At 28.1% G+C, this 24869-nt stretch overlaps 1 protein-coding gene across 1 annotated transcript in view; it reads left to right on the forward strand.

The window, feature by feature from the left end:
* Nucleotides 1–24869, forward strand: part of LOC107451942 (neuron derived neurotrophic factor nord) — a 73253-nt gene that overhangs the window by 39373 nt on the left and 9011 nt on the right. The window contains exons 2-3 of the mRNA XM_016068187.4: nucleotides 10623–10836; nucleotides 19764–19897. Of these exons, the coding sequence (XP_015923673.1) occupies nucleotides 10631–10836; nucleotides 19764–19897 (340 nt within the window). The 5' untranslated portion in view covers nucleotides 10623–10630. The remainder of the gene's footprint in view (nucleotides 1–10622; nucleotides 10837–19763; nucleotides 19898–24869) is intronic.

Here is a 24869-nt window from a genome sequence, read left to right on the forward strand (position 1 = left end):
AAATTTACCCTGTTTTTGGCTCTATGGGAACACTAGAAAGAACGGTAATTTTTGTCGAAACTCTTTAGCAATGACTTATGATGAATTTAACAAAAGAATATGGTTTTATTATTGTGTTTGATAGTAAATGTGGTAAGATTTTTTAATTTTACAATGATACCTTAAGGCACAGCATAACCATTTATTCGGCTAAATTTACTTTTCTGTTTTGTATTTTGTTTCACTAAATGCATGGTAATAAGAACTGTAATTTTAAAATCCAGAATTTCTTGTTAACCATTACTATCCAATAAATGGTTTAAATACCGTAATTTTGGTTTCGTGAAACCGGAATTGTGATTTTTAATTAACTGAAATGTCATTACTATATAGTGCGGTAATTTTACCAGAATTTTTTTCTCCTTGAACGAATCCTAGTTAAAGAGGCGATTGTTTTAGCGTACCGATTGAAATATGCAAATGATTAATGGTTATGATAAGTTTTATAACCTTTATATATACTCGAGACATAATTTCATTTTGAAGATTTTTATTGTGTTGAAAGGTATTTTTTCCTCACTTCTCATAGGTAAGTTATCTGCCATCATAATACTATTTATTATTTCTTCCCCAGTCTATAAATTATACTTTTAACGGCAGGGAAAAGATATATTCGAAAGGTCTATTTGTAGCAGCAGTTTTACTGCATATTTTTAGAAAGATTGCATACTCAGAGAAGTTGTTAAGTATTCATCACCTACTATCTAACCAGAATGTGCCTAAAACTTTTTTAATCTATAAGAGGAATGCCTTATCTAATAGTCATATTTCACTCCTGTACAATCGTTACCACTTTTAACCTGGCAGCTGATGTAATCCTTTCTGTCAGGCAGTTGTAAAAAAAAAAAAACTTCTATTCTAAAATCGTGAATGAACGTGTCATCTCCACCAGAACGAAAGGCAGACCCATAAGCCAGAAAGAGCCCCTCTTTCGACAGTTTTACTATTCCTGACTTAAATAAAAACGAGCTAAAACTAAGTATGAAATAAAGGTAGGAGGGCAGAAGATGTGAAAACGTTCTATTTTTAAAGTGCATCTTGCCGCTTCCTGTAATTCATTCTGAAGTTTTGGGGATTAAAAGTAACATCCCCCTTTTTTTTTGTTCGTTTAATTTTTCGGAAGATTTATTTCGTTAAAAATATACATCGTGAGTAAATGTCAGAAATGTAAAGTAAGTTTATGGGGTACAAATTTCATTTTTCAATGGCGATTTGTGCTGGAAGATTTATTTCTGAGTTGACAGGTGGCATTTTGTTGAGTATTTTGAAAATAATATTCCTCTTGGAAAAAATTTATAATGACCACTTAAAAATAATAAAATAAATATTTACTTCCCGAAAAGGGGGCAAACAGAATTAGCTCCAAAATGTAATTTGTAGGTAAAAAAAATAGATAACTTCATCAAGAATCATCAAGAATTCAATAAGTCATCTATTTCCGCATATTGTGGGAACCTTGTGCAAAATTTTAATATAAATTAATGCCACAATTCTTTTCACTCCTGTTACATCAGCTCATCTTGATGCTCTGGAATATTGTTTCAGTCATAAAAGTGGCGAATCGCTAGTTAACGACCTGACCACCTCTCTATAATGCCTGCCAAGATTTGCCTCTCTCAGTCTCTGCTGTTTTTATTCTTATTTATTTATTTATTGTAACCTTTATTTGTTTCCCTTTTTTCCGTTACGCTTTCTGTTTCAAATCTGCTTTGTTTTCCTGTTTTTTGAGTTCCTTGACGAGTGTTGAAAATATTGAGAGCTCGAAATATTTCGACTTTTTTTTATAATTTTTGAAACGAATGTGCACATCGAATGAAAGTTGATGTTGACATTTAAGTGTGCACCTGCAAGTTATATATTCTGTGTTGTATGTATAACATATACTATTATTATAACATATGCAATACTTAGTATATAAATACTCGTATTATACAGGGTTATACATAATTCCCTCCTCCTGTAAACGCCATTTTTCTTTACTACAACTGGCTTCAGTGGTACATGTTACTGCCATCTACCGGCAACTGTTTAAATTAAAACTTGAATACTTTCGAAATAATTTCATATATTCTTTTTTGCCATATTCGTCTTGGTTTTTTTACTATAACGCTTCGAAACCCTGGAGGGAATTATGTATTACCCTGTATATCGGTATAAATACATAATGCTAGTAGGCTCTGCTCATAAGACCTCGTGATTGCATCTCATTTATCAATTTTTTATCCTGTAGTCGATATTTAAAAAAAAATCCTTTTGTAAATACAAATTATTATAATTTTATGTAAGAACATTTTATCAATTTGTTAATCGCTACGAAATGAAATATTAAATATGTGTGACAATTAATCAACTGTACTCGAAATTTTTTTAAATTGAATAATACGGCATATGGATGTGACGTAATGCGAAGAAATAAATGAGAAATAGTTTTACTCGTTAAGAACTTTGTAACAATTCAAATTTGAAGTGTTTTTAAAACTCTCTGTTAGTTTTTACGTTAATTAATTAAGTTCTTTACATTTTCAAAAATTTCAATATAAATATTAATGTTTATATCTGGCAACATTTAATTCTTCTTTAATTCTCTTTCATTTTTTAGTTAGTTTTTTTTTTTTTTTTTAAGTTTGTAAAGCAAAGATTTCGAGAGAGGGAAATAAATTTTCCTACAACAAAGTACAAATAATAAATCGATTGTGATCGAAAAAAGTGGCAGAAAAAAACACTTAATTGAAATAACTTAATTAATTGAAATTTGTTGAAATAACTTCCAAACAAAATGGAATTTGGAAAACATCTTGAGTTCCTCCCGCCCTGAATTTAAACTATGTAGTTGAATTTATGCGGGCTGTTAAGCAGCAAGTATAAATTTCTAATACATACGTATTATTTTATCTAATAATTTTAGGTAAGGAGCGTGCTTGGCGGAAAATTTTTGAATCTGCGGCTGCGACTCTTTTAAATATTGAAAGGTACACTATGTTATTTTAAAATGGTTTGGAAATTTTAGGTCAAGACGTAAAAGCGGAAACTAGATTATTAATAATATATTAAAAACTTTTTTTTTTACTCGTTTACTTCAAATAATCCATCAAATGACTGTTAATTTATCATAATTTCTGTCTTTTTTTCATGAAAAAAATTGATCGACGTTAATAATGATTAATTAGGGAGTTTTTCTGATAAAAAAATATAATTCGCTGATTTTCGCTTTCGAAAACATATGTTCAGACAAATTAGGAATGTTGATGTTTCTGTCATTTAAGAAACAAGCGTAAGAAAACTTCAGATTATAATTATTCATTTTCACTCATATTCCTTTAAAACAACAAAATGAATTTAAAATATTTCAACCTGAGCAATAGATTATAAAAATATTTTAAGGCCTGACAGCCAGTATGTAAATCATGATGGATTTGTTGGAAATAAAATTTTGTTAGTAGCATCAGTCAAAAACACCTCAATTCCAATCTAAAATTATCTTTAATTTAAAAGTACATAACTAATTATTATTATTGCTTGAATATTTATTTTTGAAATTCGTGATAGTTATTAGTAACATGACAGATAACCTCCTTAATGATAAATAGTATTATTGTCTTTTATTTTTTATTTTATCTTATCTTATTTTTTAATCTATTTAAATATTCATGATTTATATTAAAGGTGAAAACTGAATAGAACGGAGTGAATAATTTCTTTCGTCGATAATTTGGTAATCTTAAAAAAAGTATTTATGGTTAAGCCGGATATCCTTTCCCAACAAAATTTAGATCTATAAGTAAAAGTTTAAAGAAATTAAGATCACCACGATTTCAAGTGCGGCAATAAAATGCTTTTGCGTATTTCGTTGTCATTGTGTGATAATAACAAAAATTTGCATAATATGTATCTGAAAACAATACTAAGGATCTGCCACCATTAATTTGAACTATAATAAATAATAATTATTAACAATTATTAATATGAAAGACAATTAAATAATTACTAATTATTGTCATTATCACTAATTACTAATTGTAATTAATAACCACTAATTATTTCCCCCCCATATAAAATATTCTAAATATGTAATATTATAAAAAAAAAATTATTAATTATAATCAAAATTACCACGATTTTAAAATAGGTACTAAAATATTTTTGAGTATTTTGCTGTCATAAGGTGATAAAAACGGAAGTTTGCAAGGTATGTATCTGGAAACAATGCTAAAGATCTGGCAGTATTAATTAGTACACTAATAAACAATAATAATAAACAATTATACAGACAATTAAAAATAATTATTATTATTGTCAATAATTGCAATTAAGAATAATAATGAAGATTAGTATTAATAGCAATAATTATTAATAGTAATTAATCAAAATGAATTATTCTTTCTGCAGAAAAATATTCTTAATTTGTTTTTTAAAACCTTAAAAACAGCCTAGCATTGGTCGTAGGTGTTGATGTTTTTGTTTTTTAATGCCACTTGCCAATTAACCAACAAGCCTGTTAGGTGAAACCTAGCGAATTTAAGGCAGAGGGTGCGTTTTTTGTTTTTTAATGGCGCCATCTATGGCCAAGAATTCATCTGTCTTCAGTCGCACACGTCACAGTCCGTCTTAAAGAGCGGACCCTTTCATTCAGCCTCATATCGTTAATTGGGCCTAAACCATAGAACGATTATTCTAAAATCCAGTGCCCCCAGAGGTATTGATTTGTTTTGGGAACTTGGAAGGCTTTGTGACCCGACAGATTTAACGTGCACTAGTCACCATTTACTAAGCAGGGAGTCTTCGGACAGCGGGGAACGATCTTTTGCACATGGGCCCAACGGACTAACAACAAGGCTATCCCGACTATGATTGTGAAGATCTGAATTATAGAAAAGTAAAAGCAATGAGATTGATAAGATTAACATTAATAAACAATAGGATTGAATAAAAGTTGATTTTTACTTATACACATATAGGTTAAAAAAAATTCGACACCAATCGGAAAGGTGCCGCATTTAAGGAGAAAAACATGTTAACCAGCATATTATTAAAGATGATTTTATAGGATTTCGTCACTTCTGATTTTGCCTCTAGATTGTCAATTTTATGTCATATCTGTGAATTGGACAATTTTCTAATAGACCATTCCCGTTAGATTTCAATCATAAACAGCAATGAATCACTCTCATGGGATTAGGTCATGAACTCCATCAATTCACACAATTTAAGTCATGTCACTGGTGATAAATCACCAACAAAACAACGCAATCTGGTAAAAGTGGTACTTAAAGCATTTTGTTCCTGCATGAAGCAGTCCTTCTATTCTTCGCCCTCAGCTACAGGTGTAGGCCATTTATAAAACTCTAAATTGGTATCTATTTCTAAAGGGTTAAATAGAAACTGATCCACTTTATTAATCGTTTATCATAAATAGAAAGTGATTGAACAAATAGCCATTTAATCATGCGGTTGTGACAATATAATCAAAAATTTTCTCATTGTCCAAGGGCGTGTCAATCCTGTGGAACTTTTTTTATGGGTTATCACAATAAACTGATTGTAATTTGAATTTCTAACCAGCCGACATTTTTATGTCCAAACCAACTATTATTGTTACCTTACACTAGCTAATTACATTATTTGGGACTATTAATCAAATCTGAATGGGGGGAAAAAAGAATTCAGACGATAATATTGTTCATTCCAAAAAACGGGTCAAACTTACCGGTCTGACCGAGTTTTTATTTTGATGAGATTTGAGAAACAAAAAAAAAGTTAGGATGGCATCAGCAATAAATGCAATCCTTCATTTTTATCCGTGACCGCAGAGTAGAATAAATACTATCATCCACGACTTTAACCCTGATTTAATTTGTATTCTTTTAAGAACAAAGCTAGAAGTTATACATTCTACAAGATCTTTCTGTGTTTCCGAAACTATTGCAAACCACTTTTATATTACATGTGTTTCAAAGTAATTTATCTTTAGAATTACCGAATAGGTTATAGTATAATTAATTCATAGTGGCCTTATTCTGTGATAAAGAACAATACATTTTTGTTTTTTATATCACGACGCTTGAATTCATTGACTTTAAAAAAAAATTCAAGCTTGCGGAAATTAACTTGAACGAATTTATAACCAATATTAATAAGTAACTTAAACTATAATACAAAGAAAGACCCCCATTTTTACTTAATAGCAAGTATAAAAGAGAAAATAAACATTAAAATTTTTAGAATACTTATTTATAACTTTATAATACCAAACCAATTTTTTTTTCTTTTTTTTTTAAACATATTTTTCTTCTGTCTTTTCACAAAATGACTATTTGCTTGAATATAAAAAAATTTAAAAAAATGCTAACAACATAGAAAAAAGAAAATAAAGAATACATTTCATTTCATTTACGGGTTTCTTCTATTTTTCAATTGGGTAAGTTAAATTTGTATTTTTTATTTTATTTTATTTATCATGGTTCTTTCAGAAAGAAAATCTAAAATTACAAAAACTATCGCTTATTATCATTGCTATTATTCTTGCTTTTATTATATTATATTAGTGCTAATGAAAACGTTATTTTAAAAATTCATCCCCACATATCTTAATAAAAATTAAAAAGGAAAAATAAGAAAAAATTAGAATCAGAAAATAAAGCGTAAAAATGCGTGGAAGAATATTAATTTTAATAATATAATAGTAAATTTTTCTTAAACATTTATTTAGAAAAGAATGTATTAAGATTTAAAAATTAGAGTTAAACTTACATAAAACGTGGTTGTCTTATTTTAGTCTTAATAATTTTATCAAATAGGAGAACAAAAATAAATTCTGTGTATAATATTTCTGCTGTTCTATTTTTTCTACGACAAGCATTTAAAATAAAAGAAGTCATCATTATCACATAAAAATTTTGATGTATAGTAAGTTTATTTTGAAAATAAATAATACATTTAAATACATTGTATAGTTTATATTTTGTCTTAGATAATTTTATCAAGAAAAAAGGGATCTGTTTTACTACTTTTTGTTTACTATTTTTCATGAAGAAAAAAAACTAGCAGAACCGTAAACAGGACATTCAAAGCTGCAAGAATTGTTTTACTTTAATGATAGTTTTGATTAATTATTTTCATTTTTGCTAGTATTAAACTATAATTCGAATCATTAATATTATTATACGTTTAGTGCTTTGCATGCATAAAATTTAAATTTTAACTTCAATACTTTGCATTGTATATTTTTCCTTTTTTTATTTTTTACTTTTTTGACATTCAATATGGATAATCAAATATTTCGCAATCTACATTTGGCTGAAAATTCTAAATAAAGAAAATCACTGTTATCCGTCTTTTTTTCTATGAGTATAGACGTACCGTGAGAGGGGGTTCACTTTTGTTTGAGAAAACTCTTCGTATATTTAAAGTTTTATGTGTATATGTATATTTATTTTTTATATGTATGTATATTTATAAATAAATGTATGCATAAAACTAAAAATAAACGAACATTTTTTTATAAAACAAAAAGTGACACTCCCTCACGCTAATGCTATGTTTATGAGCGCGTTTTTGATATAAAACATTTACTTTTGTTGATATTAATGATGAACAAAATCTAATGATAACCTTACTTCTATTTTTTTTTAAAATTTAATGGTGTCATACATGCATGAAAAAAGTTGGAACAACACGTGCATGTGCAGGATCGTACGTACAAGTATCATACAATGTAGCCTTCAAATTTCTGAATATATTGCACGTAATATTTAAACATAATATTTAGAAATTAACATTATAAACGTAATATTATAAAAAAATAATGTGTTGAATATAGTATTAGATATGTATTAAATATATATTTACATACAGTATTAAAAGAATATTAAAACTTAACATTATAAATATAGCGTTTTAAATACTTATAATATAAATAATAGTAATATTAGTATATTAGTACAACATAAGTTCGTTCAATATAAATATTACACTAATAAGTACAACATTTTAAATATAACTTTTAAACATTAAAATTATGATTCTTAACGTTTTAAACATATCATATAAACCTTTACATTATAAACATTTACATTATTAATATAACACAAAATTACGGAAAAACATTATAAGTTCATTATAAATGTAACATTATTATTATAAACTTTTTTTGAGAAGTTGATATAACATTTACAAAACAAACAAATTTTTTTTCTCTTTCATTTACAAACTAAAGGAGTATTAAAAACTTATTACGTTATAAACATATAGCATTTTTAATATTTATATTATAAAACTAGTACATCAGTACAATATTATAAACATTGCATTATAAACACGACATTTTCATTATAAAATTTGAGCATTAAAATTATAATTCTTAATGTTATAAATATAGATAAATGTTTACATTATTTATATAACAATATAAACAAAAAATTATAAAGTAAGTGAAATATTGTGAATGTAACATTATTATAAACGTTATATTATATTCATAACGTATAAACATTCTTTTGTATGAATGTGTAAAACACACAAAATTTGATTGTAAACAATAAGGGAAAGATAGAAAATATTACTGATTGTTAGTCCACTTAACATTTAAATCACGGCATTTTATTTTTACTTGAAATTAACCAGTGTTTTCCCATCAAAATAATTTTTTTTGTATTTTTTTCTTAAGTTTTTAGAAATGTTTATGAAAAGCTTTTGACTTGGCGAAAGTTCAGTGCCTTTAGTTTTCTATAATGAATTTAACTTACTTTTACGATTCCATTTTGCCAGTGGAGTTAGCTGTAGATGGTGACAAACATGTGGAAAAAAGAAAAACAAGAAAAAAAAATAGCGAGATAAAGATGAGGAGATCGCGTTTTATTAGAGCTTTTAACTGGATCTTGTTTTTTTTTTCTGTTCTTTTTTTAATTTAATAAAGTTATCTTGAACGACAAATTTCAAACTTAAAAGCATCAGGAAAGACAATTTCAAGCATATTTATTTTTATTTCTTTTATCTTAACTGTTAAAGTAATTCGCAGCTCTTTTAAACGGTAATGTTAGCTGGCTAGACAGTGATAACAAAATGAAAGCATTACAAAAAAGTTTTTCAGATTCATTAAGCAAATGGGTCATAAACATTTTTCTTGTCGAAAAAATTTACTACAACTTTAAATTAAAAAAAAATAATATCAACCTATTTAATATTTCTGTTGCACTCATTTGGGGGTGTTCAAATATAACGCAATCATTTTTATTTTATTTTATAACCGTCGTTGAACAGCCAGCCCAATTTTATGGGTTTACGACTACTAATGTTCACCTTGTAATTTTGAACCCAATCCAGAAGACAAGGGAACTCCTCTATCGAGTATTGGGAGAAATTGCCTTCGTGGAGGACTTTTTGATGGAGCTAACCCTCATTTGCGTTACATGGAGAGGAAGACCACGAGAACCTCCCATGGTTATCCTGACGGCAAGGGGACTCTAACCCATGATCCGTCTACCACTGAGGATATTTCACGTTAGCACTGAGGTCGGTGCAAGCCGGATGCGGAATTTATCGACCGGCCATCGCCGGCATCGAACTGAGCCATCGTGGCTCATAACGTAATCATTTATTACTTGATTAAAAACTTCATTCGCCACTTCAAAAATATACTAATTGGAAATAACAGTCGATATGTTTCAAGCTCTCTAAAACAGGCGCCCATCTTCAAAAGCTTGGCAGACGTAAATAAGAAGAAACAAAGTGATTTGAAATATGAACGTATTTTTTATATTTTAAATTGTTAATTGTGATTATTAATAATTGTTTTCTATTTTTCGTTGGCAAGATTAGGTTTTATATTTCAAATCACTTCTGTTTCTTCTCATTTACGTCTGGCAAGTTTGGAAAATGGGTGCATATTTTTGATCCCTTGAACCTTGTCAACTGCTATTTCCGATTTGCATGTTTTTGAATATCTTACCACTTCAGTTTCTCGAGATTATTGTTTTAATTACGCAAGCAGGTTTTTATAGTTCTGCCCTTCTTCCCTGTCACCAAGAACAAGCCGTCACCCTCTACCATCCTTATATAAGAAAATCGCAACACCCCTTGTTCTTTGCGTTGACTTATTCTGTAGTAATCTAATTTTAGGATTTAATTCAAACATATGAATAAAATGTAACTGCATAAAAAATTTGACGCATCGATCCGTTTTTTAAAATTTTAAAATATTTATTCTTTAGAAGTTATTTTGAATGTTTTTTTTCTATATTTTAACTGTCGACCTTTTAAAATCCTAATACAAACTTTTTCCAACTTTTTCTCTACACAAATTCAACTTTTATTTCACTCTTATTCTTTTTTTCTTTTTTTTTTATATATATATAATGAGTTTTTTCTTATGTAGTTGTTACATAGTTTTGCATTTTAAAAAATTGACGTAAGCATTTTACGTAATTACTTAATTAAATTGCATTTTACGTAAGCATTGATTATAACTTTCCTTCCCTTATTCAGCAAAAATATGCAAATCACAACCATGTTTTTAAAAATAGAGTATTTTGTATATAGTTGTGAAAATATCAATAGTTCATAATTATTTCTTCTTTTACTCCTTTCAGAATTCAAAATGAAGTATTTCTGCAGATATTGGCTACTTTTTTCACTAGTATTTCCATCACTGTGTTACTCTTTCAACAATCATCATTTTACATCAACGACGAAGCATACTAAACCTTTCTTTCCGAAATATAAGCATGAAATATATTATGATACTAAACTCATTCCAGAAGACACTGAAATAACCATCTTGCTACACAGAAATCACGTACAAAAGTAAGTGCCTGTTTCATCTTTTTACCTATAAACAAACATTTTTTTAAACAATGAAATTCCATTTAACTGAGAATAAATTAGGCTTAAGCTTTTTAAATATTAAAAACCATTGTCTTTCAATGTTGAAAAATTAAATTTAAATAATCTTTTCACTCAGAAATCGCGAACGAAAGTGAGTGCCTCCTTTATCTATTTACTTATTGTGGTCCTCCTTTGTGGTCCTCCTTTATATATTTACTTATTGTGACAAGTGGTTTTTAACACTGGAAAATCAAATTCCATTTATCTTTTCAAACAAAAGTTCACATGCAAAAATGAGTTTAAGTTTTTTACCTCTAAAAGTTATTATTTTTTTATCTTGAAAAAAATTTAATTTAACCAATTTCACCATACAGAAAACCCACACAAAGTTAAATGTCTATTTTCACTTTTTAACTACCACTAGTTTTTAAGTTGAAACACATCTTTCCTCACAAAAATCGTGTACGAAACTGAATGCCTCTTTTATCGTTTTACCTGCACGGAGAAAAAAAACTCTGGTAAAATTACCAAACTACGGTGAAGACATTTCTGGTAAAAAAAAAATCCGTAATTCTGTTAATGAAAACCGAAATATACCGTATTTACACCATTCATTTGGTAACTTTTCTGTTCATATTGTAACGGTTTACCATAAAATCTGGTGTTCAAAATTATTGTTCTTATTACCACACATTTAGTATAAATTACAAAACTGTAAAGTAAATTAAATCAAATTGATTAAATCAAAAGTTAAATTAAATCAAATTGATTAAATCAAAAGTTAAATTAAATCAAATTAAATCATGATAAAATTACAAAAATTTACCACAATTAACAATTTTATCGTTTATGAAACCATATTTTATTGTTAATTTTATCAAAATATTTACCACAGTGCTTTGAAGAAAAAAATTACTGAGCTTTTGGTGTTTCCATAAAGTCAGAAACACGGTAAATTTTACCTACTCTGGTAGTTTTTACCCTACATTTTTCTCAGTTTATACCTACTAATTTTTAACGTTGAAAATTTAAATGGTAATAAAATTTTACTCACAGAAATCACATAAAGAATCGAGCCCTTGTTCTAGCTTTCTACCTATAAATAACTATTGGTTATTAACTTTGAAAAAAATAATTTCAGATATTCATTCACTCAGAAATTGCATCCGAAAATTAGGGATTGTTTTAACTTTACACCTATTTAACAACCATTGGTCTTTGACGTTAAAAATAAATTTAATGTATCTTTCCTCACAGAAATCGAATATGAACGAAAGTTCCTCTCTTATTTTATTCTTTTACCTATCGGTTTTTAACGTTGAAAATTTAAATTTACCTTTTCGCTGTTTTAAATTTCATTATGGATTATGAAAAGCAAAGCTTTCATGTAATCGATATCCAGGATGATTTTGTTTATTTAATCTTAACGCAAACGGGGACAACTTTTTATCAATTCTGATTTAAAGTATTTATTGTAGAGCTAACATAAATCGTCTGCTTTTTTATTAAGTATAGAATTGCAGCTAGTATTACGTACAATTTCTAATAACATTACTTTCTAAAAAAATAATGCAGTAATTAATGGGGTTTTTTTTTATACTACATGCGGTAATATAATTTTTAATTACAGATCTAATTTAAGGAACCATGTAATATTTAACAACCACTATTATATTATTATCAGTTATTATAACACCAAGTTTAATATAATATTAAATTTATTATGTTAAGTATAAATAATATACTATATCCGAATTATTAGTCCTATTGTCCAGTTATTTTGTAACATGTATGTTCGATTTAACAAAATCTGAAAGGAAGAAAATTTTTTAAAAAAAAGTTTCAAGAAACTTTCCTTGAGATGAGGTTTGTAAATGTGAAAACGATGTATTTATTTTCTAAATTTTAATCAATATGTAAAGTCGTTTTAAAATGAAATACTTTCGAAATGTAGAAACTTATCTTTAAGTTTAAATACAAACTGCAATACATGTAAAAATAAAATAAAAATCTCATTTCGTAGAAGAAAATTAACTTTTTATGTACAATTAAAGCAAGTTTTTATAACATTAAGAACGCCACTTACGATCATCAAATCTTTTTTTTTCCTTCCTGTTTTTCCTTTCTAATGCAGACGATTTTAGTCTTAACAATTGGGTGCTTGCAACTCGAGAAAGAAGTGAAGTGATTATGCCTAACCATGTGATTTAAATCAGATTTAATTGGATAGGTGTAAGATTTACCTACGATGACGTTACTTGCAGGTATCCAGTAAAGAACAACATATTTCAAAAGATCATGCCTATGGATATTGACGATGTAAAGCTAAGCGTAGATGGCACTTACGCTTAGCTTTCGCTTAGCTTACGCTTGCGCTTAGCTTCCGGGTCACTACTTTCAACGGATTTTAACACCTAAGCTTGAAAAAATGCACTATCCAATATTATTATACTTGTAGTATGTTTATAGTAAAAACACTTGTAGTAGGTAGTATACTAAAAACACTTGTAGTATGTAGTATTCTAAAAAAGTATGTTTACGAGCCTTTTTCTTCATGTTATTGTTAATTATAATCATGAAGCAGTGCACTGTTAATGTATTGCATCCTGCAGAATATTAAGAAAATTTTTTCGCAAATATTTGGAATTGTTTGTACAACGCAATATAACTAGTATTGCCTCTAAATTCTACTGTACTAGTATTGCCTCTAAATTCTACTGTACTCGTATTACTTCTAAATTCTAAATGTTCTATGAGATAATGATCGAAAATTTTTCAACGTACAGCAATGAAATATTTGTGTATGTAACTCGGTTATTAACATACACAAATATTTGTGTATGTTAAAGTAAAAATAGGTTTCACATTACTGACTCACTACGAAAATAATACATTAAAAAGTTTGTTTATTAAATAAAATAACAAAATGAACTCGAAATTTTTCATTTTTAATGTTAATTTTTTTTAAATCTATTTGTTATAGAAAAATTCTAATTTTTTCTTTGTTTCATAAAAAAAAAGGAAACAGTTGAGATTTTTTTATTAAAAAAATAATTGCGCAGTCACAGTTGCAAGAGACAATTCCAGGCAATTTAAAACTAAAAATGAGGCTACTACCTTTTTGAAGTAATAATTTTAACTGTTGTTTTGCAATATTTTACAAGTTGTGTGAACTTTGAAAGCTTTTAAATTAGCCAATACTAAAACATGTATAACAGCAGTCATAAAAGCAATGATATTAAATTCTACGTACAAATCAAGAAACACAATGACAGACTTTTCAGCCTGTCAACTAAACTCACAATCTTTACGAACGCAAACGATTTCAAAAAAATATACCGAGAGAACAAAAAGAAGCTTCCTAATGGCTTCCATTAAGTAAATTTACGAATGATGTTTAAACGATTTCTTCGAAGCATTAGCGGAATTTTAAGATCCCAGATTCGATGTTATCTCAGGTAGTTATATACAGGAAAGACTACTTGATAAAAGTGAACAGAAAGAGTAATTGTAACGTTTCAAAAAATTAAACAAACAATCCAAAGAAACTGTTAGTTGTTTTGTTTCTTGTGTCTCATGCACTACTTTCACTGCGCCAGGGTCACCCAAAAATAGAACTTATTGCTGTTTTGGCGATGTTATACTGGCATAGTTTCAAGCCAAAAGCTATTCTTCATTTTTGCACCTCTGTCTTTTAAATGCTTTTGGTGAAAGAGGTTTATACTTTTGACTTTATCCAAATCAAAATGTCATTTCTGTTAAGCATTTATCATCACCTTACACTATTGTTTGCTTTTTCATTTTAAGATTATTAATAGAACTATGTTAGTTGGGTGGTTACCGTAGTTACTTAATGTTTCCCCACTCATATCTTTAATCAGACAAGTTCTGTGTTCCAAGAAATTTTTCCGCATGAAATTTTTTTTCATAAAATTTCTATAACTACTATGTTTTCAGTGTTTCTTCGAAACTTATCTTTTTATATTTGAAAATAAAATGAAAAAATTCAAAAAGATGACATATTTATTTTGCTTACTTTTTTCGTTTGAAGCCTATGCATACCTTAAACTTTTCAAAAATCGAAAATTCCTTATCGTATATAATGCCTTGCAATTGAAAAAACAACATAAGTGCTCTACACTAAATAGAAGTGGCTTGACAAATATTTTTTTCCCATTTTTTCAATATGTAGTTAATTATAAAAGACGCAAATTAATCTCAATTTTGAATTTTTTTTTTGTCACTAACTGCTGATTTTTCTATTGTACGGCAATATATGCTTGTTTGAAAACTTTTTTGTTTCGCTCGTCGAAAAAAGTAGATTTAATTTTTAAAACGATTTTTAGACTAAAAAATCATTATTAAAAACTCATCATTCGTAAAAAAAACTTCATAAATATTATTCAAAAAATTTTTTCTTCAGAAAATCATTTTTAGAAGTTCTAGTTAAAAAGTATATTTGCAATGTACTCAATTATTTTCAAAATACAGATTAATTAATATTTAAGCAAACTCAAATCATTTTTCTGGATTTTATGAAAAACTGCCCTCTAGACCTACTTAGAAATAATAATAAAAAAATACATTATTAACCGAACACTTTATACAGATTGCGTACATTTGATATATTTATTCTATTGTTCAATAAAATATTTTTAAAAGAAACGAATCATGTGATTTAATCTCTATAGTTACAGATAAACACAGATAGTATTCTGTCCGACTCAAAAATTCCACAAAACGAATAAAGACTAATTGTAGAATTTCTACAATTTCCCTCTATCCCTCATCATCTCAAATTCCATACTTTTAGGGACCTCCTCTGCATGACTTAAGAATTTTTCGGATCTTCTTTTGCGTTCCTAAAAGCGAGGTCATTTGCTTAGAGCCTAATTAATTCTGTCCTTTGCCAGTTAAAACGGTTTTTGGAAGAGAGGCGTCACGTTATTTACTGATTTGTGAATTTACCACCCCCATAAAAACTTCACCTTTACCTTGACCCTCAAAAAGTGGATTTCTTGTTATATGTTGCTTAGAACTCAACTTGTTTTTTGTTAAAGATTACACTTCTCTGTAAGTTATTGTTCTAAAATGTAATATTTATTAGTGTTATAAGCACATTAATGTAATATATAATTATTAAATATATATTAAGATAATTAATATTAACATCGACGCATTTATTAACTCTTTACTAAGAAAGAAGTATGGTCAAAACTACCAGAATATGGTAGAATTTACCGTGTTTCTGGCTCTATGGGAACACAATAAAGCTCGGTATTTTTTACCGAAGCGCTTTGGTATTGAGTTTGGTAAATATAGCGATAAGATATAGTTTTAATGAATAGTTGGCAAAATTTGGTAGTTTTATCGCGATACCTTAGTACATGGAGAGAAAACAATTTATTTGGTAAAATTTACCTTTCAGTATCTGTATTTGTTATTAAATGTGTGGTAATAAGAATTATAATTTTAAAACTACGATTTCCGATAAACTTTTACTTTAGAATGGAACGAAAAAAGTAATAAATGAATGGTTTAAACCACGTTTATTTTTGGTTTTACTAACCAGAATTATGAATTTTTCGCCAGAAATGTCATTACCATACAGTACGGTCGTTTTAGCAAAACTTTTTTATCCGTGTAGATAAAAAGTTTCATAAAAAAAGTTCCAATTTATGATAAAATATCACCGTCTTATAAATACATTTTTAGAATCCTAGTCAAACGCTAAATAAATTTTAAAAAAAACGGACTTATTATGGATTGAAAATTAATATTTTAACTGTGCAGAAACAAAAACACTCTATCAAATCACAAGCGCGGATTGAGAGATAAAAAATATAAAAACCAGTTTTATTCCTTAGTTGTGATTCTTTTGACTTCGATAGATTTTGTTTTTTTCATAACTTTACTATTTATTTGTAACTATTAACGTGTAAATTTTTTTTCTTCATTTTTAACAAAGATTCTGAAAATATGTATTAACCCCTTCCTTCTCGCTCCCGTGATATTTCCGGGCTGGAGTGTTTTGTAGTAACGCGCCAATAAGAATAAAACTAATTCATTTCTTTTTCCCGGAAAACATTTCATTTCTCATTTTACACACCAGATGACGATACCAAGATATTTTTAAGGTAATTGTAGATAGTTTAATTTAAACTAGATGTCAGTACTAATCAAATACGTGTATAATATACGCGTATAAAAAAATAGACACTTTTATGACCGTTTTCTTGAAAATTAACCGATCGTTAAGGGGTTAAGAACAGTCAATCAATACCTCCTAAAAGATAGTAAGCATTCACACGGGTTACAATGAAGGAGGAATTCAATCTTTTAGTTGTCCGAACGTTGTGACTTCCTTCGTATTTTCTCCCTATTGCGCAGTTTATGTTTATTACGTCGAACTACTGATCAGTGCGAAGGCCTTCTCTCTTCTAGGAGGTTTTGAGTCAATGCGACAATCTTTTATTTTCAATTATTTATAAAAGTAAAATATGAAGAAATTGTTGGATAAAAATGTTCAGGGAATAAAAGTGTTTAAAAGGATTAAATAAAATAAAAAGAAATATGGAACTGTTATCAAAATTGTTTTATTCCTGGATAATCTCCTTATTAAAATACTTATTGTTTGTTGAGTAAATCAATGATTTTTATAATCATCACTCGTTCTTTTCTCTCGTTAATTTCGTGTTTTCTAAATCTATATTAACATGTTGCTTTGCTTTTAAAATACTATTTTCTTGTATGTATTTTGCCGAAATTTGCGTTGCTTCAGTTTAACTATCAGTTATTAGAGTTTTCGTTCTTAATCTATTTGTTTAGTTAAGAGACCAAGTATCACTTTTTAGAGTTCTAAATTTTTATAGCTTCCTCCCTTTTCTTTTTTTCTTAAAGGGCGCAAGAACAAAAAAATATAAATTTAAGAATTTTTTTTTAAATCTAAAAATGTCTGATTCTTAATTATGCCTAGCTCTTTTAATTTTCTGTGAAAAAAAATGCTAAGAGAATCTGAAACATCTTGCGCTAAACACACTATTCTTGTACATAAACATAAGATTTTTTTTTTTTAAATATCTTTCTTAGATCTCATTTTGATTAAATCTTTCGTTTGTTTGTAAACGAAACACCGAACTTATCAACCCACGTTTGGAGATTTCTAAGAAATTGATAATCTAAAAATAAGGCTTTCCTTTTTTATTTTTTTTAAAGCATGTTATTTGTATTTATCAAGTCTAACACTCATAAAAAATTTTTTTATCCAACTTCAGAAAATTAAAGAGAATAAGGATATACAGACATACTTAATGTATTACTATGCTCTTGGTTGATTAAATTGAAGAGAATGATTTACCACTGCACACAGTTCTTTTTCCTTTGTATTAGTAATTTACTGACATTGTTATACATGTTTGAAAAAATTGTAATTTCGTACAAAATTTTATTAACGAATATTTTAAAATGTTTTTCTGGCTAAACTATAAAATATTTTTATTATATACAGGAATAATTTAGTTTTATTAGTTAAAGGGAAAAATTATTTTAGTATGCTTGTTTCCGAATAATAATATCTATAAATTGTTTAAAAATAAATTAATTATGTCTTACAAAAATATTTTCTAATAGTTATATTTTCGTAAAATATTAATAAATAATTGAAACCATTTTTATAATTATTGATTTGTAAAGTAAATATTAAAGAACATGAAACATAATTATTTTAATAATTAGATCAGTTTTTTAAAAATTATATTTCATTTTTTATTATACATAAATTAGTATAATTTTAAATATAAAATATATTGTGCACAGAAATGTATTTATATTAAATAATTTTTTTTTCTTTTAATGTATATTTATTTAAAAAAAACGTAATGTACCATGTAAAATCCATTACAATACAAAGCTATCATAATTCTACTTTAAAAAACATGGTGAAATTAGGAATACCTACTGTGCATTTCAAATTTTATATTTAAAAAAATTTTTAGTTTTAAGTTGTGTTACCTATGAATGATAAAAACTATTTTTATTTTTTGCTTTTAAAAATATCAAAGTACAATGCGAAAAACGACTGTAGTTTTTACAGCAAAAAATTGTGGATCAAATTACGGTAAAAAGTACCTACACTCAGAATTCTAGTACTTTATACCATAAAATGCATTTTTACCGCAACATATTATACAACAAAAAATTTGATGAACCGGAATTTTCACAGTAATAATCACCAAAAAATTACTGAATCACTCTAATTTTTCGGTAATAATATAAGTATAGTACTCTAAGTATAATACTTTACGGTGAAAATGGATTTTACGGTGAAATGGATTTTACGGATGATGCATCCTAAGTACCGGTACTTTATACCGTAATTTGATCCAGAAGTTTTACTGTGTACTGGTAAATCTTTAAGAAACTGGAATTTCATGACTTTTTCTTGTAGTCCACAGATTGCAACGAATACAGACTAACTAGTAAAAAATACAGACTTTCTTAGTATTTCTCCTCTCTTCTTTTTTTTTTCGAAATTTTAATATTTCAATTTCTCTGTGAATTCTTTAATATGATATAATAGTTAAGTGTTGAGCCGGCCAGGTGACCAAGCGATCTGAGTGCCTGACCGCACAGCCAATGGTTGCGGGTTCAAATCCCTCTCGGGGCATGAGTGCCTCTCTGATGTGCGAATGTGGCCCACTCTATGAACGGGTATTTGATCAGTGGCAGTGTGGTATGGGTAATGTCGCTAGCCTCCGTGACTCAGACTCGATCAGGGTAACAGGTGCGCACCAGATAACGTTAAATGAGCAGCATTTCCAGCATCTTCAGTGGCAAAGAATGTAATAGTTCCCTGCGAGCCAATAAGAATTTTTTTTTATTTGGATATTTTTTCTTTATAATTTCAGATTATATTTCCTTTTGGAAGGAACGTATCGACCTATATCTGTCACAGTTACTCCCTGCTCTTCTCATGCAACTTTGGAATGGAGAATATCACACAACGTGCATCAAAATTCAATAGTTGACCCATACCATTCAGGTAATCTTTTCGATTTTAAATTTAATAGTATCTTATGATGAGTTCATATGTTTTCTAGTCAATTGTTATAAATGGAATAAATTTCCTACCCTTCTTAAATTCTGTGCGTTCTTGATACTTTAGAAAAATGTGTTTTTCAAGTTCATTTTTTCATTTGTTCAAGAATTTAGAGTTCGGTTTTTGTTTAATGCGTCTAAATACTTATTTTTAGACGTCCTAAATATTTATTTTAGAGTCTGTCAAGTATGAAATTAAAAGAATATGCTCATTAGGCGTCGCACGTTAATATCTAAGCAAGGAAGAAATAAAGACTTAATCAATACCTGACGAATCATTCACAAGGATGGCGATATTAAAAACTATAAAACCTGTTTTATTGCCGGAAGCCAAAAGGAGATCAAAGGCGACTATAGAATTACCCTCAAGATTCATTGGACAATGAGACTGCATTTAATGTCTTTTTCTTAATCCCCAACTCTATACTTAATGATTCATGTAACATTATTTTTTGCCCTTAATTTCTACCTCCAATTTGCATTTATATTTTTTTTCTTCCAATTTTGAGCAAAAATCAAGAAATATTTGTAGGAGAGATGATTGCTGTACTTTATGCTGTATTTTAATAATAAAATAAAATATTGTGGAAACAGTCAACCAAAATAGTTAAAATTCGTTTTTCCAAAAGAAAAAAATAATCACTAATCTTGTTTATTTAATGCTAGAACTTTAAAATTTATCTCTATTTCACTCGAATTAATAGCCTTTTTCTTTACAAAATATATTCCTTGACACACGTTGGTGAAAATGAACTAGGTGTTGCCAAAACAGGGTGACTGAACTTTGTTGGAAGGACTTAGAATTAAAAACGCGCAGCAAGCACTAAACGTTTAAAAATATGGTCCATCCATTTTGACTTAAACACAACTCCAGACAGAATAATTTAAAAAAACCGAATGGCACGAGGTGAAAAAAACAGAATAGAAAAGTAATAAAAATCGTTGTCGTTTTTCTGCCAACCGTAAAATGTGAGGCTTGAAGTTGGTGAAACTAATAAAAAAAAAGTTTGACTCCTTCCTCGTTTTGTTTTTTTCCCGTTCAAATCCACGTTTTTTTCTAGATGGCACGCTTAGTCTCTGGTAGTATTGACTTCGCCTGAGTTTCTTCATAAAACATCTCGTTTTACACCTTATGCAAGCAGAGAATAGGAGCTGGGACAAATGATTATAAAGGCTAATTTTAGATTCTCTGTCTGTATTGCTGGGGTTTCTTGAGTTTGCCTAATACCCCAGGTGGCACGCGGCACTTTTGGAGCCTTGAAATAGGGGGCAAATCCCTCTTGCTTTGACGATTTTGAAGTGTCTTGATGTCCCAATGTAAAGACAGCGTGAGTCAGAATGGAATGCTAATTAATGTTTCTCAGTCACCGAAAGCGATTACTTTGAGCTTGATTCATTAGTTTGGAAAGTTCTACAACTCATATCTGATTCAAGCAGAGAGAAAAAATAATAACTGAATAAATTAAAAAGTTATTTTTTTCTAGTAATATGAAGAATTTCAGTTCGTTCTCTGAAATGTAGATTATGAAAATTAGATTTAGTCTGGAACTTTGGAAGTGAAAAACTGATTTGACTTCTCTCTGCTGGTCTTTTTAGATCAAAGTTTTAGGAATTGTCTAAGTTTTTATGTTTAAAGAATTTTGCTTCGATTTCTAACCAACATATTTTTCTAGTCATCTGAAAAATTTTAGTTGAAATATAAATTATAGAAATAAAATTGTGTTTGAAATTTAGGAAGTGTAAAATTACAGCGACTTCTCGCAGATTGTCTTTTTAGATCCAAGTTTCAGAACTGTTTTCGTTATAATGTATCGAAGGAATCCCTTTTAGACCAACAAGTTGATGTACTTTTTTAGTAATAAATCCGAAAAGATTAACTTACTTTCTTGAAATGTAAAGTTTTATGGTTCAAGGTCTTAGTTTGTGCAAAGATAGTTTTTTCCTTCTTCTTTTTTTGAAACGAAAATGTTTTCGTATTAAAGCTTTAGAAAGCGGCTTAATTTTATTTTCTAGAAAACGAAATTATAAGAAACTCCTAAATTAAAAGTTTTAATTTTTGAAATAAAAAATTAAAAGCACATTATACATTAACCTAACTGTTAGATATGGAAGATTTAGCCAGACATAACACACAGCTCATTTTTAAATTCTTATGAAACACTGTTACCGCTAAATATTATAATACGAATTATTCCTAACTCTTTATACGTATTCTGTCTTGTTCGCTGTTATCTGTAGCAGAATTACTATAGGCTCAGAGTTACTATCAACAGAATTATTCAAAATTACTAGATGGCTGATTTATGTGTGTAAATTTGTTTCAATTAGCACGTTAGTTCTATTTTTTTCCTTGAATATTTGTTTCAGGATTCTCACAACAGGTCTTATAGTCCTGAAGCAATTAATTCAAGGTTTATTTTTTTTCCTTCTGGAATTTAATCGTCAGTAAGTGGTTGTTCTTCGCATTCAAACTCTAAAAAAATATTTTAGAAAAACAACTAAAAATCATTGATATTTTTATAGAAATTTAAATGTTTGCCTTCTTAACAAATGCTCAAGAAAACTGTCTCTAGAAACTCTAGACTTTCATCTAGTAATCGAGTTATTTTTCTAAATTTTCAAAATAAAAATACATTTGTTGTTAGAGAACAATCCGCATGTGTAAGTGCTTGACCCTTATTGGTGCCCCAAGTAAAGAGGGGGAAAGGGAATTTTTAGGAAGAAAAATATCTATAAATACCATAACTCTGAGGGAGGCGTTTGCTAATCCCTTTCTGTAAATGTCCCTTCAAAAGATTTATGGGGATTCTTTCTTAAAATCACAAAGAAGAACCGAAAAGTGATGAATTTGAAACATAAATTGCTTTCGTATAAGGAGGCTCTTTAAATCATTCTTTTTCACACCGCAAATATTTTCAACCTTCAAATTTTTTGATTTTTTAAATTATCAATTTTCTTATTCCTTAAATTTTTCTGTTAAGTATTGCATTTTTTTTATTTACATTTATATATTTCATTGTTTGCAAATTGTATTATGAATTTTGCACTTTTATGCATCTCATACGTTGTCCGCTACTGTTGAGGAGAAATTTGAATAGACCTCTACTTGCTGCTGCTCAGATACAAATATTTTATTACATAATTATCAACTTCAACTTTTTTTTCCAGCATAAAAAACAACTTTTGCTATTACTTCCTTTTTGTGTTAAATATAGAATTCTGCATCCTTTTCAAATGTTCTTAAATTCTTTAAAATCTTGCTTGCATCTTCTTATTACGATTGCTAACTCTAATTATGATTGCTTAGAGTTTTCTATATCATAATTATTTAAAGATGTGGTTGTTTAGAATAAATTACACATTACTTTCTTTAATAAAACATTTTCAGAAAATCGGTTAAAGATATAATCCTATTATCAGCGCCTTGATTCATATTATCGTACAAATCATCTATAACCTTACTAAGATATTCAGTACATGCCAAGTTGTACAATTGTATCAGTACTTCAAACCATGTTATCTTGCAAAGTGGCCGCAATTTATTTCACGATGTAGTGTAATACCATAAAACTGATATATTGTCGTGAAAATTTGCTGCAACTTTAGTAAGGCTAAGCTATACTTCCGTATATGATGAACTATATTACTACTGATTAGCCCTTTTTTACTAATATAGGACGCCATACCACGGGAGTAATTTTTTGTCGTAAATTCTCTTTCGCCTCCATAACTAAAAAATAGAGTATAGAAAAAGTTAGTTCAGACAAATCTAGAGTAAGCTATGAAGTTTCAAAACTGAAAAGAAAATTTTAAAATATTAAAATGAAAATAAAGTATGAGAAGATAACTTAGGATTGCACATTGGGGGAAGTTCTCCAATAATTTGTTTACATTTTGATATCTTGAAGCATTTTTTCAGCAGTTTAAACTTCGTGGCTGACTCTAGGTTTGATTTTTAAACTAGTAATGGAGTTTTACTAGTAATGGAGTTTTACTAGTAATGGAGTTTTACTAGTAATGGAGTTTTGACTAGTAATGGAGTTCTCCCATGATATGACGTCCTCTAAATAGCTAGAGGTTAATGCTTTTTAAAGTTGCCGCCACTTTGCATAAAATGATGCCGATATTATGGTTTAAACTAAACTAAAGCAGAACATTTTAATACTTTATTAAGTTCGCAACTGATTTGTGTTACAATATGGTTTGAAGTGCCGTAACATGGTTCGCCTCAGGGTTGGAGTTCTTGCCAGGACAGTGGCAAAAACCTGGTAAAAACCGGCAAAAACTGGTAAAAACCGGCAAAAACCAAATTGTCTAAATTGCTGATTAAATATTATTACAAAATACTTGAAACAAATTTAAATCAATCATAAGGAATAATAATTTTGATACATTACATGAAAAAATTATTTTCAACATATTAATAATTAATATAATGGTAATAATTTTTAAAAGATTGAAAGTTTGTGATCTCTTTTCATTTTAGAATCCTAAAATAAATGTTTTTTTACAAATAAATAAATATTATTATTTGTATAATATTATTATTTATTATAAAAAATTATTATTTGTACAACAGTTAACTACACATATTGATAGATATTTTATGCTTTAAATTATAGTTATATTAATTTAAAATAAGTTCATTTCACTGGAAAAAAAAGAATAATCACAAATTTTCCAATCAATAATGTTTTAAACTACTAAAATGATATATTATTACATTATCATTTAATTATGGAATAATAATTTTGTTAATTTTCTTGTAATTATTTATATTTATAGTATATATTTGAATTTTAGGAATAATTTTGTATCAAAAATGTGTTTTTGTCCTCTCATCTTGGAAAATATAGGTTTTTGCCAGGACGGTTTTTACCGGTATTTACCATGGTTTTTTCCACCTGCGGCAAAAT

This window comes from Parasteatoda tepidariorum, chromosome 8 (genome assembly GCF_043381705.1).
Source record: "Parasteatoda tepidariorum isolate YZ-2023 chromosome 8, CAS_Ptep_4.0, whole genome shotgun sequence".
Lineage (NCBI taxonomy): Eukaryota > Metazoa > Arthropoda > Arachnida > Araneae > Theridiidae > Parasteatoda > Parasteatoda tepidariorum.